Raw genomic sequence first — 17,470 nt, forward strand, 5'->3', positions numbered from 1 at the left:
GCACCGTGGTGCCCTACAGCCCGTGCCAAAACCTCTCTGTGGCACGGGGATGTGTTTGTGCCACCACGCCAGGAGGGCTGCTCCCAGTGTCCCCGGGGACCTTGGCCCCTGCAGGTGCCTGGGAATGCTCTCTCCTTTGCTTCCCAGCTAATTAACGACGAATCTTCCTTCCGTGGGGTCTCCGAAGCGCCGCAGTAGCACTGATGAGCGCGGCGTGCTTTCTGGGGGAGTGAGGGAAGGCGTTTGCTGCCCGTTCGCCGAGGGCGCTGGAACGGCTGCTGCAGCGCGGCCGCCTGCTCCCCGGGGAGCCCCGGCACCAGCCCACGCTCCAGCCCGGCCGGCTCCTTCTGCTGCAGCCCCGTGCTGGGCACGGGGGTGGGGATGGGGATATTTGGGGCCTGGCCCCTGCTTCCTGCAGGGGAAACGGGCCTGGGGAGAGCAGCACCCATGGGCAGCACCGTGGAGCTGAGCCTCTCTGCTGAACCCCGCAGACACCGCTCGCTTTTACTCCCCTGCTTATTTTTGCATCGCTTCTTCCCCCATTTCTCCTCGTTGCTGTCCTGATTTCGGACTCACAGGACAACCCCTGAGCTGCCGGGCTCGGCACCCCGATGCCCGTGCGCAGACGCGTCCCCAGCGTGCGCACGGGGCTGGGGGAGCAGCAGTGACGGCGAGGAGCTCGCTCGGTCCCCTGGGCTGGGGGGAGGCTGCTGGGGGGGGCTCATCCTGCAAAACGCCCCCAGCCCCTTCCCCACTTGTCTAGGAGCTGAGCGGGGGGCGCAGGATGCGCTCGCCCCCTCCCCAGCTCCTCACGCCCAGCCCTTTGCAGACGTTGACCTTCAGCTGCTCCGACCGCGCATGCCGGGACCGAGGGAGCTGCAGCAGCGCCCGGCAGCAGCAGGAGCCGTTTGTTTTGGCCTGGGAACATCCTGAGCCATTAATCTGGTACCCAAATGATGGATGAAGGCTACCTTTAGGACTGTATTTAACTGCCATACATCTCGGGGGGTTGCTTTAAATAATGCAGCCGCGGTGACAGCGGAGCAGGCCCCTTAGCAAAGCAGCAGCCTTTCCGGCAGCCGCTCCGGCAGCAGGTTTTTTGCAGGATCCCCTCTGGGAGCAGCGGGTCCTGGCCCCACGGCTGTGGTTTTGGGGCTGTTCCAGGGCCCTGCCCTGCTTTGTGGGGTGCCTGGGTCCCCAGAACCATGGGGAGAGCAGCGCTGCTGAGCGTGGTGGGGCAGGGACGTGGGTGCGAGGAGAGCCCGGGTGCAGGACAGTGTGGCTGCTGTCCCCGCTCCGTCCCTGCAGGGACGCTCCCGGCACGTGATGGCTGCAGCCCTTCGTTACCTAACGAGCTCCCACCACTTTTGGGGCTCCTTGGGACAAGCTGGAGCTGCTGGGTGCCAGCACGGCTCCTGCTCCCCGTGCTGGGAGGGCTTTGGGCCGGCTGCCCCCGTGCCCGCGGTGTCCAAAACCAGCGACAAATTGTGGTGCCACGCTCCCGCAGCCGCCTACCGAAGCATGCCGGCACTAATTGCTGCCTCAGATTCATTAATCTTGATTAGCTGCTGCTTTCTGCCTTTCTCTGTGCCGTGGAGGAGCTGGGAGGAGGAGGCCGGCAGCGGGGGTCTCCTCTGGGCTGGGAGGGAGAGGTTTTGGCCGCCCTCACCCCGCTCCCCCTGCACCGCTCCTGCCCAGCAGCGGCTGCACCCGGCCGCCTGCGTGGGGCTGCCCCAAGGCAGGAGGGGCCCCAAAATCCCCCTCCCCGCTGTGCCGTGGGGACTGCTGAGCTTGTGTGGCTGCCTTGGTGGCCAGGGATGTGCCGAGGTCAGGCCGGGTCCCTCCGCGTGTCCCCAGATGGCTCCCCGGGGCCGGTCCCCGTGCCACATCGCAGCTGGTGTGGGCAGCCCAGGGTGCAGCGGTTGGTGCTGGGAGGGGTCCTGAGCATGCAGGGGGACAATCCCGGGGCTTAAATGCTTTTATAAAAAATACACGAGTACAAACCAGGTGGCCGCAGTGGCTGTCTCCACCACTTCATCCAGCTGGCCCCTCGGGGGGGATTTCCCGGGGGCGCAGCCCTCCCTGCTCATCTGCGCACCCCTGCACGGGCAGGATTGTGACCGACCCCACACAAACTCACACAAAAAAAACCACGTTTGGGTACAAGGACGAGTGGCACTGGGTGTTTGTGGGATGCACGAGGGCCTGGTTGTCCCCTGCCTGCCCAGGGACAGGGCAGGGGACGGGGCAGGGGAAAGGACAAGGGAGCCACTTCCACCCCCCCCTCCACACCAGATGCCACCTCATTATTCTAAAGGCAGGAAAATGATAGATATATATTTAAAAAAAAAAAAAAAAAGGCTTCCAAAAGAAAGAAAAAACGACAAACCCAAGCCCTGCAGCGCTGCATTGCAGTGCCTTCCCCCCGCTGGCACCTGCACTGCAGGGCGGTGGCGAGGGGACGCGCCCGGGGACACCGCGGGGAGGTGGTGGTGGGGACCCAGGGACACCCGGGGGTGGCTCTGGCTCACGCCTGGGACCCAAACCAAGGGGACGCGAGGAGGAGGGGTGAAGCTTTAAAATTGGGGAGGTGAAGCCTTCAAACCGGGGAGGTGCATTCACGCTGGCCTTAGATTTCTTTGTGGGTGTTTCTGCAGAAATTTTGGGGTGGAATATCAAATTTTCTGCTTTGCAGAGCTTGGGTTTTGCTAGTGTAAAAAGGTAGTGCCGATTATTTTTAACCACTGAAAATGCTGAAAGCTGTCATCCCCTGGGGCCACAGGGTGGCCCCCCTCAGTGGGGCTTGAGGGGACCGAGGTGTCCTGGGGGGGCAGCACCACGAGCCTCCCCCAGCCCCCCCCGTGCCTCAGTTTCCCCCCTTTTTAGCTCCACCAGCACTGGTGGGAGCTGAGCAGGGGCACCAGGGGCTGGGACAGGGACAGCTCAATGCGCACCCTGGGGAGCAATTAGCAATGCTAATTAGCGACCCTGCTTGAAACCAGCCTCTGCAGTGAGTCCCAGGAAGCCGAAATAATCCCCAGAGCGGCGTTTCCCCAGCCCAGCATTTTCACCTGCTTTTTCCTTCAATAAATACAAATTAGAGGCGTGAGAAGGGTTGGAAGAGCTTAAATAAAAATCCTGCTGGCTGCCCTGTGCCGGTACCAGAGGGGAAAACTGGGCAGAAAAGGCAAAAAAAAAGAAAAAAAGAAAGAAAAAAAAAGCCAGCTGCGGGGAGCTGCTTGCTGTGCTCGCTCATTTTGGCTTTGCAGCGTCACGAGCCCGGGGCTCCGGTGCTGCCGGGAGGGTTTCCCTCGCCGCGCCATCGACATCTCCCGCAGTGACGTCTCCGGCAGCGCGCAGCAAATGCAACTGCTTGGGCACGCAGACACCAGCAGCACACACACACACACACACACACACACACACACGCGTGTGCAAGCTCATCCCCAGGCTGCCTGCACACACACACAGCTGCAAGCAGCCGCACACCCGCGCACAAAAGCACCTGCAGAGCCGCGGGTGCTGCGTGCGTGCACAGACACCTGCACCCCGACACGGACACGGACACGAGGCCATGCGTGTGCAGGAGCACTCGTGCACACACGTGTCCTGCCTGTGCACAAACAGCTTCACACATCCTGCACACACACGCTCACACATGCACATTGCACAAGCGTTTGCACCCCCCTGTGCACACTCACACATTTGGGCACTGCACAAGCGCTTGCACACCCCACGCACTAACACTCGCATACACGTGTGCACGCACACCCTGTACCCAAGTACCTGTACGTGTGCACATTGCACAAGCATTTGCACGCCACTCTGTGCACACACACACACGCAGAGGCTGAAGCCTCGCTGCTCCTGTTTCCTGGGATTCCTGTTTTCAGGGGCTCAGGGTGGCTGCAGACCCCCAGTGACGCCCGCACAGCATTTTGCACCAAAACGCAGGGCAGGCCGTTGGGCGAGTGGTGCACAAACTCCTCCTCTCCTGCATGAGGCTGGAACTTGGCCAAATTGCCAAATGCTCGCACCTCGCTCGCCCGGCTGCGTCTCCGCCGGCAGCTCTGCTTCCCTCGGCAAACCCCAGTGAAAACCCTCGTGGGGCTTGGAGGTTTGGAAGAACCTCCTAGAAGGTGCCAAGGTGTTGGTGGCTCGGGTGATCTCGTCCCACTGCCTTCGTGCCCTGTGTGACAAGGACACGTCTCTGTCCTCACCGGGACAGCGCTGTGCTCGCAGCCTGTGCTGCGCCAACGTGTGCGTGAATCCTGCACCGGCGGCAGGGGAGGATGTGAAAATGCACAAAATGCCATTTTAGAGCCCGCTGTCCCCTCTGTGTCCTGGACAAGTTGCAGATTAATAACCCAGGGTTCGCTTATTTTGCTGTCTGCTTTTAACGAGATTTTGGGGCATCAGGAGGACGAGGAGCTCTTCAGAAAGCCGGGGAAAGAAAAGAACTGATGAGTCCTATAATCACTTGTCTGCAGGGTCTGGATATTGGGGTAGCAGCCCTCAATTTGGGAATTCCTGGAGCAGACCCAGCCTCTGCCCATGGGCGAGGGGCTGGGAGCAGCTGCTGGGAGCATCCCTGCACGGAGCCTCCTCCTTCTCCTCCTCCTCCTCCTCCTCCTGCTCATCTCTCTGGCAGTTTGCTGCAGTGCCCCAGGGCTGCGGCATCGCCCGGGGGCTGGGCAGCTCTGCAGGACGGACAGACGGACAGACGGACGGACAGGCTGGAGGTGGCTGCCGGCTGCCACCAGGGAAGGGCTGCGCGGCCCCGTTTCGTTACCTTGCTGACACAGTTTCTGCGATATCCGTAACAGATGGGCAGAAACGCGCTCATCAGCAGTTTGGGGGAGAAAAGTCATCCTGCAGGGAGCCAGCAGCCGGTGCTGCTGCCAGGGGGGGCACCTGGCTGGGCTCGGGACCCCCTCAGGAGAGAGAACTGCATCCACACCGAAATGATGCTGCTGGAAGGGATGAGGGCTGAGAGGGAGCTGGTGGTCCCGGGCAGCTCCTGGTGCAGCCACGAGCTCAGCCCAGCACTGGGAGGCTGCAGGCAGGGCTTGGGGCTGCAGGCAGGGCTCACTGCAGGCAGGGCTCATTGCAGGCAGGGCTCACTGCAGGCAGGGCTGGTGCCAGCCCCGCTCAGCTCCCAGGGCTGGTGACCACCCTCCCCATGCAAGTCTGGGGTTTAGTTCCCCCAGGAGGCATCAGCAGCCTGGAAACCTCAGCCCTGCCTTCAGTTTTTGTGTTTTTTTCTATAAAGTGTTCATGTGGTGAAGCTGTGATCGGCAGTGACCTTGGCGCTGGCTGCAGCAGGGAGGGAGGTGATGAATTTGGGCTGTTTCAGTGTTTTTTGGGGGGCTGCCTCGGTGATGGCCCCCAGTCAGGGCAGCAGGACGGGGAGGCAGCTGGCTGACGTGGTGCTGGATTCAGCCAGGTGGCAGTGGGAGCTGCTGCCAGGCTGGGGCAGGGAAGCCCCCAGGTCTCTCTGGCCAACATTTTGAGGCAAGAACTGTCTGTTTCAGCTCCAGCTGCAGGGGGAAGAGGGGGCAGCAGCCAGCGCTGGGGACAAGGCTCCAGGCAAGGGGCTTCGGCAAGAAGGGGCACAGGAAAGGCTCTGGGCTCTGGGTGCTGTAACGTGGGCAGGGAGCAGCCCCCCACAGGCCCTGGCATGAAGCCACCAAGTCCCTCGTAGGGACTGGGGCAGGGACATTGGGGAAGTGGGTGAAAAATGGGGATGCATGTGGTGAGCTGGCCCCGTTTGGGCTGGGAGTGCCTCCGTGGCCCTGCTGGCTGGCTCCAGCACCACTGTGGTCCTGGGGGACGTTTGTGGAGGTTTCGGAGGTGTCAAGGGCCAGGAGACTCAGTGGGCTTCCATGGCTTGTGAGGGGGCCCTGGGGTCCAGACCTTCCCGTTAAACATAACCTCTGGGCTCCACAGCCCTCACACAGAGGATGAAGCTCGCCGTCATGGCCCTGCTGCAGCTGCGGATGTCCCCAGTGCTGCTCGGGGAGGCAGCCGAGGGCAGCAGGGCCCACCACGGCCACGTTGTGTTGCAGGTTCCCCGTCCCACCATGACGTTCAAGCAGGCGTCCATGATGGCCCCGGAGGCCGCGGCCACCACCGTGCCCATGGCCACCATGGAGAACTCCACCGAGGCGGCGGGGCCGGGCGAGAGCAAGGAGGACATGTTCGCCAAGCTGAGGGATAAGTTCATGAACGAGCTCAACAAGATCCCCCGTGAGTAGCTGCCTCCTCTCCCGGGACCCCCTTCCCCTTGGCCCACCACGGGCTGACCGCGGCCCCGCACGTTCCCGCAGTGCCGCCCTGGGCCCTCATCGCCATCGCCGTGGTGGCCGGCCTCCTCATCCTCACCTGCTGCTTCTGCATCTGCAAGAAGTGCTGCTGCAAGAAGAAGAAGAACAAGAAGGAGAAGGGCAAAGGCATGAAGAACGCCATGAACATGAAGGACATGAAGTCGGGCAACCAGGTGATGGCCTTCGGGAGGGCTCAGTCACCTCCCAGGTTGTGCCCGTAGCAGGGGGGGAGCCCAAGAACCCCACTGGTTTGGGGTCCCCAAAAAGCTCGGAAGGCTGGTGCTGGTACCAGGGCACAGCCGGGACCATCTGGGGATGGCAGATTTTGGGCATCTGTTCCTACTGCCGAGAGACACGCGGGCACTGCAGGCATGCCCACAGGGCTGGAGGGATGAGCAGCGATGCATCTGGGGGTCCACGGGGTGAAATTCCCAAATGCTGGGGGAGGGTTGGGGTCCCCAGGGGTTCAATGGGGCCATACAAGACCCCAGCTCCCTGCCTCAGCCTGGGTCCCATCGCGGTGCTGTCCGTAATGTTGATCTCTTCCCTCCTGGTGCTGTCGCCGTCCTCCCTCTGTGCCGCCCTGACCCCGTGCTCCCTCTGTGTTTGGGGACATCCTCCACGGTAGGTGCCACCCCGAGCCTGCCTTCTCCATCGGCTGCGTCCAGGGTGGGACTGGGGACACACAGGGACAGCAGAGAGGTGCTGGGGGGCTATGGCGTGGAGAGGCAGGGGAGAAGGCTGGCTTTGCCTTAGACGTAGGAGAACTAGGTCCTCTGTCATATTAACACCATAATCCCTAGAAATGGCCCTGCTAACCCTCTGTAGTGCTCCCAAGCATGGGCTGGAGGCAGAGGATCCCCACACCCACCTGCGGGGTGGTTTGCACGCTACCTCCTTTGGCTGGAGCCGGCCCCAAGTCCCAGCGCCCCGGGCAGCCCCCAGCCCCTCCTTCCCCCATCCCACTAAGACCAGCCCCGAGCAGAGCTGGTGCCCCCTGGGCTGCCCTGCCGGTGCCTTCTGTCCCCATCCCCTTGTGATGCCCAGGGGTCGGGGTGCTGGAGGTGTCTGTGTGGGGATGGGGATGTGGGGCTGGGACCCCCCCAGCTGAGCCGGGCACCTCGGCTGCTGCTGCAGGACCCTCAGGACGACGACGACGCGGAGACGGGCCTGACGGAGGGGGAAGGCGAAGAGGAGGAGAAGGAGCCGGAGAACCTGGGCAAGCTGCAGTTCTCACTGGACTACGATTTCCAGGCGAACCAGGCGAGGAAGGGGCTGCAGAGCCGCCGGGGTGGGGATTTGCCCAAGGAGGGCATTTGGAGAGGAGGAATCAATGCCCCTGGGGGAGCTGGGTGGTGTGGGAGGGAGCCGGGGAGCTGGGTGCTGGAGAGGAGCCCATGGTGCTGTCCGCAGCTGAAGCCACCTCTCTCCCCTCCAGCTGACCGTGGGGATCCTCCAAGCCGCTGAACTGCCAGCCCTGGACATGGGCGGCACCTCGGACCCCTACGTCAAGGTGTTCCTGCTCCCCGACAAGAAGAAGAAGTACGAGACCAAGGTGCAGAAGAAGACGCTCAACCCCGCCTTCAACGAGACCTTCACCTTCAAGGTGAGCCCCAGCCCACCCCACCATGGGACCTCGTCTCCCGCTCCCATCCTTCCCCCGGCTGTGTCCTGGCCTCGTGGTTTGGCCCTGCTGGAGCCCCTTGCCACCTGGTGGCCCTTTCCCTGCAGGTCCCCTACCAAGAACTGGGTGGGAAGACGCTGGTGATGGCCATCTACGACTTCGATCGCTTCTCCAAGCACGACATCATCGGTGAGGTGAAGGTGCCCATGAACACGGTGGACCTGGGGCAGCCCATCGAGGAGTGGCGGGACCTGCAGAGCGGCGAGAAGGAGGAGGTGAGAGGGGGCCCTACAAGGTCGAGGTGTGGGGTGGCCCTGGCCATGGGGTGAGCTCTGCTTCCCGGGCATCGCTGCATGGCCCCACCTCGGTGCCGTGAGTGAGTGCCGGGCATGATACGACCCCCTTTGTCCCCTGTGCAGAAGCCTTTCTGTAGCAAAAATGAGGTTTGTAAGTAGCTGGGTGCTGTGCTGGGACTGGCCTGTCCCCCACCCCAGTGATCAAACCCTCGTGTGTGGGGTGCCAGGTTGTGCCTGCACCGATTGCTGAGTGGGGTCTGGGGGGAACGAAGCTGGGACCACATCCCAGCACTGCGATACAGCGCCCTGGGGAGGCTCTGATTCTCTGCCCCCTGCCCCACTTGGCAGCCAGAGAAGCTGGGCGATATCTGCATCTCCCTGCGGTACGTGCCGACGGCCGGGAAGCTCACTGTCTGCATCCTGGAGGCCAAGAACCTGAAGAAGATGGACGTGGGGGGCCTCTCAGGTGAGATCGGCCGGGCAGGGCTGGGGCAGCTCCTCCAGCACCCGGCACCTCCTGTGCCCAAGACCTGGCTGGAGGTGAGGGGAGATGAGACCCCCCCGGCCCTGACATCCTGGGCTTGGTTCCTTGGGGTGTCCTGAGTGGTGAAATCACCCCTCTGCCATCTGCTTCTGGCCCTGCTCCTGCAGAAAGGGGGTGAGACAACATCTGCAGGTCTCCCCACACCATCCCCAGCCCTCCTGCAAGGAGACCCACAGGAGGCAGAAGAGCTCTGTCCCTTCCCAGTGGCTCCTGAAAATCAGGAAAATCCTTGAAAATCCAACAGTTTTGGAGTGTTTTGGCTTTGGCCTCCATCCACAAGCCTGGGAGCACCTTGGGCTGTGTTGGGCTCCTTGCCTCTCATTCTGGGCTGGGACCTGTCCCAGGGCCAGGCCGATGGTGTCCCTGGGCACTGCGATCTCCTGCTCCCCCTTCTCCCCCAGATCCCTACGTGAAGATTCACCTGCTGCAGAATGGAAAGAGGTTGAAGAAGAAGAAGACCACAGTCAAGAAGAAGACCTTAAACCCCTACTTTAACGAGTCCTTCAGCTTCGAGATCCCCTTTGAGCAGATACAGGTTTGTACGCTGACATCCTCGGGGGCATGTGGGCAGGGCGGGGGTGCCAGCAGAGGTCTCACGCTGTCCCAGGCCATGTCCCAGTGGCTCCTGATGAGCTCCTGGTGCAGCTGCCCATGTTGGGCATCACCCATGGGAGATGCGACCCCAAACCTATCTCACGGCAGGAACTGGGCTTTCCTCTGCTCCCAGCCCTGTAGTGCTCACCCCAGGTAGGGTAGGGAGCCCTCAGTGGTCCCAGGGGTGTCCTGGACCATCGGGAGGCACCTTCTGCCCCTCCATGCCCAGTCCCAGCCCCTTTGTGCAGCCCCATTGAGCTCCACAGCCTGCAGCAGCCCTCGGTGCCTCGACGTGCCCAGGTGGCCACGTGGGGACGAGCTGGGCCCCACCACAGCCCCACAACCCTGGGCTCCTCGGGGAAGGAAACGGAGGAAGGAACGGGCACGGAGGGGACCCTGCCCCAAAACAGGCCGCCTGTTCAGCCCCTCTAAAGAAGGCTTCCTCCTCCAGAAAGTGCAGGTGGTGATCACGGTGCTGGACTACGACAAGCTGGGGAAGAATGAAGCCATCGGCAAGATCTTCACGGGCTGCAACTCCACCGGCACGGAGCTGCGGCACTGGTCCGACATGCTGGCCAACCCCCGGCGGCCCATTGCCCAGTGGCACTCGCTGAAGCCAGAGGAAGAAGTAGATGCAGCTCTTGGGAAAAACAAATAGGAAGATCTGCTGGCCAGCGTGGCGTGGGCCTGTGGACAGTCGAAGCAACCCAGAGCTACTGATACCTCAGTTACGCACCCTTTGGTTTGTTTTATTTATTTATTTTGTTTGGTTCTGTTTTAAGCTGAAATACCCTTTGACGGCTGTGGAAGGGTTTCCAGACTGTCCCAATAGCTTCCAGGGGAAGAGGTTGAAGACGGATGGTTCTTTTCATTCTCCAGCATCGCTCCCCTCGGCCGCATGCCCCATCACACTCAACTTCCATCCCTTCCTGGCCTGAAGCCACCGCCAGGCCTGGGGCTCCCTGGGCCTGGGAGCATCGCTGCCTCCGTCCTTCCCGTGGGCCCACGTGGGAGCTGGCGAGTGTCTGTGCATGGAGGTGCCACCAGAGCCTGAGAACGCAAGGTGACCGGGCTCACTGTGCTTGCCTGGGACGTGGACACCTGCATGGGCACCAAGATGGTGGAGAAGACCTTCTGCAGGAGGCCCGGGGGCATCCCCACACCCGCTCTGCTTCCCCCCAGCCCTCCCAGTTGGGAAGGGTGAGAGACGTGGTTTTGGGCTGCCTGCGGCTGGCTCCAGGTTTGGCTTCTGGGGAGAGGTCTGGGGGGGGTCTTGTGCTGCGGAAGGCATTGTGGTGGGTGCTGAGCCCTCGGTGCGGCGACCAGACCCCGCGGGATGGGCGCAGGTAGCTGCAGACAGCTTTTTGTCGGGGAGGCAGCAGGGGCTGGGCAGCGGCAGCGCTGGGTGACACGGAGAGGTCCCCAGGGCTGGGCGGGCAGGCAGCTCCGGAGCAGTGCCTGGTGCCATCCTCGAGGCCCCCGTGTGTCCCTGGGGCTGAGCCCTGCCGTGGGCACCCAGCACGGCCCTGGGGGGGGGTTATGGGGAGCTCCAGCCCCACTGCTGCGTCCCACCATCAGTGGGGAGGGTGAGAGCCAGCCCATGGCCAAGGAGGGGCTGCAGACCCCCGGGCCCCACGGGCTGCTGTACCCCCTGCCCCCAGATCCCTCTCCCCTCGGGCAGTGTGAGCTGGAAGGCCAACTCCATTCCCTGCGGCTGGGCAGCCCTGCCCAGTTCAGCCCAGTCTGTACTGGAGCACGGGGCGTCCCCACACCACCTCTGACTCCCCGGCAGCCTCGTGCTTGCTGCTCTGCTCGGTTTCCTTTGCCTTCATCCTGGCTGCTCCAGGCCAGCGCTGCCTTGTGCCCGCTGGTCCTCGAGGTCATGGAGAAGGTGGCGATGGGGAGAAAGTCCTCAACAAGCGGAGTCAAGCAGCAAAGGGTGCAGCATGCTCTGCGAGGAGGAGAAAAGGAGCGCAGTGGGGATGCCCCTGGCGTTGGGGATGCTGCTTGGGGGGGGTTCAGGTCAACAAGGTGCCGTGTGGGTCGTGTAGCTGGAGGGAGGAGATGCAGGGGGTTTAATGAACAGGAGCGTGGGGCAGGTGGCGTGGGGCCTGGGGACAGCATCAGGGATCTCCCAAACCTCAGAGTCTGGCTGGGCACCGTGGGGGGGTTACCTTGTGTTTGTAAAGATGAAAGAGTCAAGGAATTGGCAGGAGCACCCAAACCCTGCCGTGGGGGGGCACGGCCCCGGAGTCTTCCTTGGGAAGCGGGCGGAGGAGCGCACATGCCTGCGCACACACAGACACACATGTACACACATGTACACACATGTACACACATGTACACACACGTACACACCTGTACTCACATGTACACACCCCCACGCCCACCCCTGCACCCCCCTGCATGCACCCAGCACCCCCAGTCCCGCCGCACCTCGCCTGCTGCCCGCAGGTTTCCATTCGGACTCTTTAAGCCTCGGGAGGGTGTGGGGGGGGAACGGTGACTTTAATACCTGATTTATTTTGATTTTTAATTTTAATAAAAAAAGGGGAAACCAACCAACATATTTAAAGCCATCTGCGCTGCCTCTGACCCCCCCCCTCTCCCCCCGTAGCCGTGTGTAGTTAACTGTATGGAGACATAGCTGTATATACCATGAGCAGTGCATGCGCTGCAGCCCCCTGTAACCAGCAGCATGCTCCCAGCCGAGCTGCACGCTCTGCCCCGCGCCGACGGCGCCTCCGTGCCCGACCCGCGAGGCGGAGTCGGCGACGAACCAAACTCATTGCCTGAGAGCTCTCCACCACCCCGGTTATCCCCCCGCCCCGTCTCTAAAAATAATGACTTAAATCATGCAAAAGAAGAAAATACGCCAAGAAGCAAAGCATGCCAAGCCAGTCCAGCCAGCGGAGGGTGAGCCGTCACCGACGCAGCCGTGACTTCCATGTGTGTCTTGTTCCTGTGTCTCGTCGCGTTTATACCATGGCCGGGTAGCGGCAACATCGTGGCTTCGGCGTCCTGTGTCGCGTTGGTGCATCTCACCGTCAGAGCAACTTTAGAAGCCATATTAGACCACGGCGTGCCGGGGCCCCAGGAGGATGGGTCCGCCGGTGAGCCGTGCCCCCCCCTTTTATCCCCGTGTGTCCACGGCCCCCTCGTTTTGTGGGGCTCGGCGGCGGAGCCGGGGTGCCAGGACGAGCCGTGCCAGCCGCCGGCTTGGTGGCCGCGGCCGTCGCACTGGGGCAGCGGCACCAGGGACTTCCCCGCGGTGGCATTTCTGCAGCAGAAAGGTTGGGGCAAGTGAGATCTGGTGGTGGAAGGGCTCTCGTGAGCAGCTGGGGGGATCTGCAACGTGCTGGGGGCTGCCGGCCGCAAGGCACCGGCGCGCTCGCTGCTGGGGGAAGCTGCCCCGTCCTCTCCTCGCCTCCCCTGCGGTGCGAGCCCGGCCGCGCCTGGGGACACCAGCTTCAGCCTCCCAGGGGAAAGGGAGCGAGTCCATGCATCAAGCTCGGCTCTTCGCCCTTTTTCCCCCAGCGCCGGGAGGAAAAAGCAGCACCTTTGGGAGTCTCAGGGTCTCGTGGCTTCCTGCAGCGAAGGAAGACCCCCGGCCCCCGGCCCCTGCTCCCGTCCTGGCCTCTGCAGCGCTCGGCTCCGGCAGGAAGCTGCTTTTAAAGCCCCTTCCTCTCGTGTGGACTCTGTCGTTTCCGTCTCTGATCGTTAAATGGTTATTTTGTAATGACATCTGTCTCCTTATTAAAGAAACGAGCTGAAAGGAGCCCCGCGTCCCTGCTGGTTTGGCTGCTGGGTGCTCGGGGAGGGGGCAGGCCCCATGGCCACGAGGGAGGGACCAGGGGCGCGAGGGGTGCTTGGACACGGCAGGGATGTCCCGGGCCTTGGTGCCAGCCCCCATCCCAGCCCCACGCTGGGCACCGAGCGGCTCCCCACCAAACTCCTCGCCCCAGCACCTCCCATCCCATCCCTATGGCACGTGCTGGCCACCAGCTCCTGCCCTGCCTCACAGGGGTGCTGGGCACACAAAACCCCGAGGGGCAGAGCTCGGGCTGCACTGACCACATCCATAGACCATGCCCCGTGCTGTGCCTGCAGAGCGTTTCTGCTTTTAGAGCAGGTGGATGCTGCCGTGCTATGGGCACTTGGAAAAAAAGGAGACGTTTTGCTAACCTGCTTGCAGCAGCTTCCCCCTGCTTCAGAAAGACGGAGGCGAAGTCAGAACTTCTATTTTATCAACTCTTATTTTATTCATTTATAAATACTGTTGTGTTTACAAGCATCATAGATGTGAATATTATTCCCAAACTTTCAAACACATAATACTTATAATACTATATAACAACAACCAGTAAAACAAATCATTCATCTCAGGGTTTGGAAGGCCACTCAAAGTTGCATAAAAATACATTCTCTCCCCATCTCGTAAGCTAGTCCTGCTTTCTCCAAGGAGTTTATTTACAAAGAGCCATCATCAAACTTGCAGCCACAACAGGCGGGTTCACCCCAAGCAATAAAAATGAATTCACCCCAAGCAATTGCTTAGAAAAAAAAAGCTTTGTGTTCTCCAATGGAGACCACGTCTGGCAAATGGTTCAAATAGGGATCAGTTTTAAAAACTGCTTTCTTTGCACTCTGTCCCAGGCGCAGAATGCAAGGTATCCTATTCGCCACCTCCTCAGTGCACTGGTTATGTCAGGCGTTGCGCAGTGAGACCAAAAATCATCCTCACGAGTTTGGTTTGCAATTACATCGTCATCATCAAGTACTCACAGCTTTGGCTAGTCAGCACGACTAAACTGGTGGTGGGTCCCCAGCCCCGCTCGAGGCGTGGGAGGACAATCCAGTGCTAAGCAGACACTTCATCTAAAGTGGTTTGGCTTCGCAAGGGGCCGCGCAGAGGCACGAAGCCTCCCGCGCCCTTCGCATCCTGTTCCTTAGGATAAAACGCAACGAGCGTCCGGGTGGGAAGGGGCAACACGTCAGTGCGGGATGGATTTGTCAGATTGGGTTGAACCCTGTCCCTAAACAGATACCGGGCTTCCTCCCACGGCCAGGAACCCGCCTCGCGAGAGCAGGGACTTCGGTCTGAGCTCCTGCCCCCGGTCCCGCTGGGCACCCACAGCCTGGCGCAGAAGGAGGGGGGCAGCACAGGGGGCCGGGCTCCTGCCCCCGGGAGGGACGAGAGAGCCCAGGTCTGGAGCGAGGGGTGGACCACTGAGAAAACACCAAGAAATGCAGAAGTACTCACATAAAGAGTGCACCAAGTGGGAACGGCGTGCAGAAAAAGCATTGACCGGATCTCAAGACTTAAAGCTGTTAAATATAGCGGGGTTAAAATAAAGTAATAAAAATTAAAAAAAAAAAAAAAAGAAAAAGATGCCTGGCTTAGGCAGTGCTCTGCAGAAACCCTGATGCCATTACCAGCTTTGGTCTCTTCCTCCCCAAAGCACAGCAGCAGAGGAAGGGCCTCAGTGTACCAGGAGGAACGGCATCGTGGTGCGCCCACGTAACGCCGCTGGCTGAAGAGCGGCGGAGGAGGAATCTCTGTCCGGAGCTGCCAGTGTTTGCAGGGCAGCTCCAGCAAGAGCCAGAGAGGTGGAAACAGGCAGGACGGGGAGGGGAAGGAAAAAAAAAAAGAGTTGAAATGAAACCAAAAAAAAAAACACCCAAGGGAGAGGAAAATACTCGCACTTTCTGAAGAAATAACCAGCAAAAGGTTCCAAAAAGCCCAGGACAGACCAAAAAATGTTACCCTGCTGAGCGAGCTCAGGAGTTATGCTCTGGATTCAGGTGTCTCCTCTCTGCTCCCAGCCCCCCCGGCCCAGCAGAGCTGGGTGGGACTTGTGGCAACCCCCGAGATGGGTGCCCGAGCCACACGGAGCGAGGAACTCACAGGGCGAAGGAAACGAGAGGGAAGGAGATGGGAAGGGGGTTGCACCCAGCAAGAAGTGTGGTAGAGGGAAGGTATCTTTTGGGAAGGGTCTGTTAAAAGGGGAAGCTCAACAGGTCTGATACCAGGCGTCGCACAGCACCTGTAGGAGTCGCTGTCTGAATGCCCATAGAGAGAACAATTCCAAACTGTTCTGAGTACGTACAACATCAACGTTTTTGTATTTTTTTTTTTTTTGATTTTTTTGAGGTTTCCTTCAAGGTCAAGGCTTATTGCAAGCTTTTGACAGATTAAAAGACTTTTGTCCTAGAGACACAGCTGCCGGCGTGCCCAAGGGCAGCTCCTTCCTGCCCCTGGCACGGGGGCAGCCCCCGAGGCACGCGGGAGGACGAGCTGCGCCGAGCTTTCCCCCAGAGGGAAGGGTGGCTGGGACAGGACTCTGGCATTCCCTCTCTTGTCTCCGTTCCCCAGAAACAAAACTGTGTTCCAGCTGGTCAGCCCGATGCTGAAAACCAGCGCACGGTACCTGAAACACCCGACCAGACTCCTCTAGGGCTCTGCCTTCACCGACAGCTGGCAGGGAGATGCCCCACACGCCGGTAGGAGGCCGGTTCCTGGCGTGGGCACAGCTCCCTGCCAGGTGATTCACACCTGAATGCACGTGAAGGCAGCAGAGGATCTCCTACCGGGTCAAGCTTCTCCTTCAGAAGGGTTGGTGAGTACCGGTGATGTTATCCTGAGAAGCAAGAGCCCGGAGGCAGCGAGCAGATGCCGCTGGCCGCAGAGCGGACGCAGCGCGGGACGGCATCCCCCAGGCTGGGTGAGGGATGGGGGCCTCGTGCTGAGTCAGCACTCATTTTCTGAGATCTGATACGAAATCAAAAGGCTCGGTCTGCCGGGGCAAAAGGAGAACAAGGTGTCTGTGCAAAGCAGCCCGTTACAGAGATCAGCTCTGGTGGCTTTCGCAGCATCACTTTACGGCCGGAGTCCCACATCCCAGGTGGGCTGATGCACATCGGCAGAGTCCCAGCCCACGTTCACATTTCCCACCTGGAAAGGGCTTGGACGTGCCGGTTTAGTTCTTTTGGCATCACTTTTTAAGGTAGAAGCTACCTACTCCAAACCGGAGTCCAATGCCAATTCCTGGGCTTCTGGAAGGAAAAGTTTTGGCAGCTCGAAACCAGTCCTTGTGTTTCTTCTTTCTCTTCTCCCTTGAATAAAATGTCCGAGATACCACAACATGCTTAAATTAAAACTCGTAAAATGGCAGGGGTGCGTGTTGTGGGGGAAAAAAGGGCAGGAAGGGAATGTACAGCAAAGGGCAGGGCAAGGCAGGTGTGACGTTGATCCCACGGCTGAAATGCTTGCTGTACTTGTGACAGGAGGAAAAGAGGGGGTAGGGCTTGGTGCGGGGTTGGCAGCTCGTGTAGGACACCCCTCCTCGTCCTGCCTTCGCTCAGGCTTCCTATTTGGAGAGCTTGCTGATGACACGAATGAGCGCCCCGTTCTCGTCCTTCAGCCTTTGATTGTCCGACTTCAGCTCCGTCAAAATCTGCGCAAAGACAAAGACGAGGCAGGGTTACAGCTCGGTGGGATGGCCAAAAAAAACCCTGCAGCTCCGAGGAAAAGCAGCCGGGACGGCGTGGCCAGCTCGGCTCGTGTCCTGCTCCCACGTGCAGCTCTCCTCCTGGTGCCCTGCTCAGCACCGCGGGGTGGCCACGGGTCCCGCGGGGTGGCCGTCGGACACGGAGCACAGCAAAGCCCCCGCGGGAAGCGGTGCCCCAGCCCCTGCCCTCGGTCGGCACCCGGCCGGGGGAGCAGGAACCATTTCTGAGCTGTTTCAGCCCAAACATGCTCCCAAAGGTCAATTAGGGCTTGGCAGAAAACTATAAAGTTTCATTTTATTTTATTTTTTTTCCTGTATTGTTTTTCCCATTTGGCCAGGACTAGAGGGGAAACGAAGGCCTGACATTTTTTCAGCTTTGGACTTTTAATTCAGGACGGGACCAAGCCTGCTTTGCAAAATCTCTTCAGAATAAAAAAAAATCCCTCTGGGATCCTGCAGAGGTTTAATGTAGGTGCTTGTGTCGTGGCAGAACACACCAGAGCCACCTCCTTGTGCTCTGTGGTCATCTGATGCTGGGCCTAAAACAGCAGCTGCACTACAGCCAAAAGCCAGAG

The 17,470-nt window shown here is 60.4% G+C and overlaps 2 protein-coding genes across 3 annotated transcripts in view; one reads left to right on the plus strand and one right to left on the minus strand.

The window, feature by feature from the left end:
* Positions 1–6,083: 6,083 nt before the first annotated feature.
* On the plus strand, positions 6,084–10,042 carry SYT2 (synaptotagmin 2; the record flags this gene model as incomplete). Its single annotated transcript, XM_082778402.1, has 8 exons — positions 6,084–6,249; positions 6,330–6,499; positions 7,473–7,589; positions 7,765–7,932; positions 8,058–8,225; positions 8,595–8,712; positions 9,192–9,325; positions 9,836–10,042. 8 exons carry the CDS (start codon positions 6,084–6,086, stop codon positions 10,040–10,042), a joined length of 1,248 nt encoding a protein of 415 aa, XP_082634528.1.
* Positions 10,043–13,621: 3,579 nt separating this feature from the next.
* The window catches only part of PPP1R12B (protein phosphatase 1 regulatory subunit 12B), a 112,858-nt gene continuing 109,009 nt past the window's right edge, over positions 13,622–17,470 (minus strand). For both annotated transcript variants that reach the window (XM_082778349.1, XM_082778354.1), the window contains one exon: positions 13,622–16,841. In XM_082778349.1, the coding sequence (XP_082634475.1) occupies positions 16,755–16,841 (87 nt within the window). In that variant the 3' untranslated portion in view covers positions 13,622–16,754. The remainder of the gene's footprint in view (positions 16,842–17,470) is intronic.

The sequence above is a fragment of the Aythya marila genome (assembly GCF_965140915.1).
Source record: "Aythya marila genome assembly, chromosome: 24".
NCBI classification, from domain to species: domain Eukaryota; kingdom Metazoa; phylum Chordata; class Aves; order Anseriformes; family Anatidae; genus Aythya; species Aythya marila.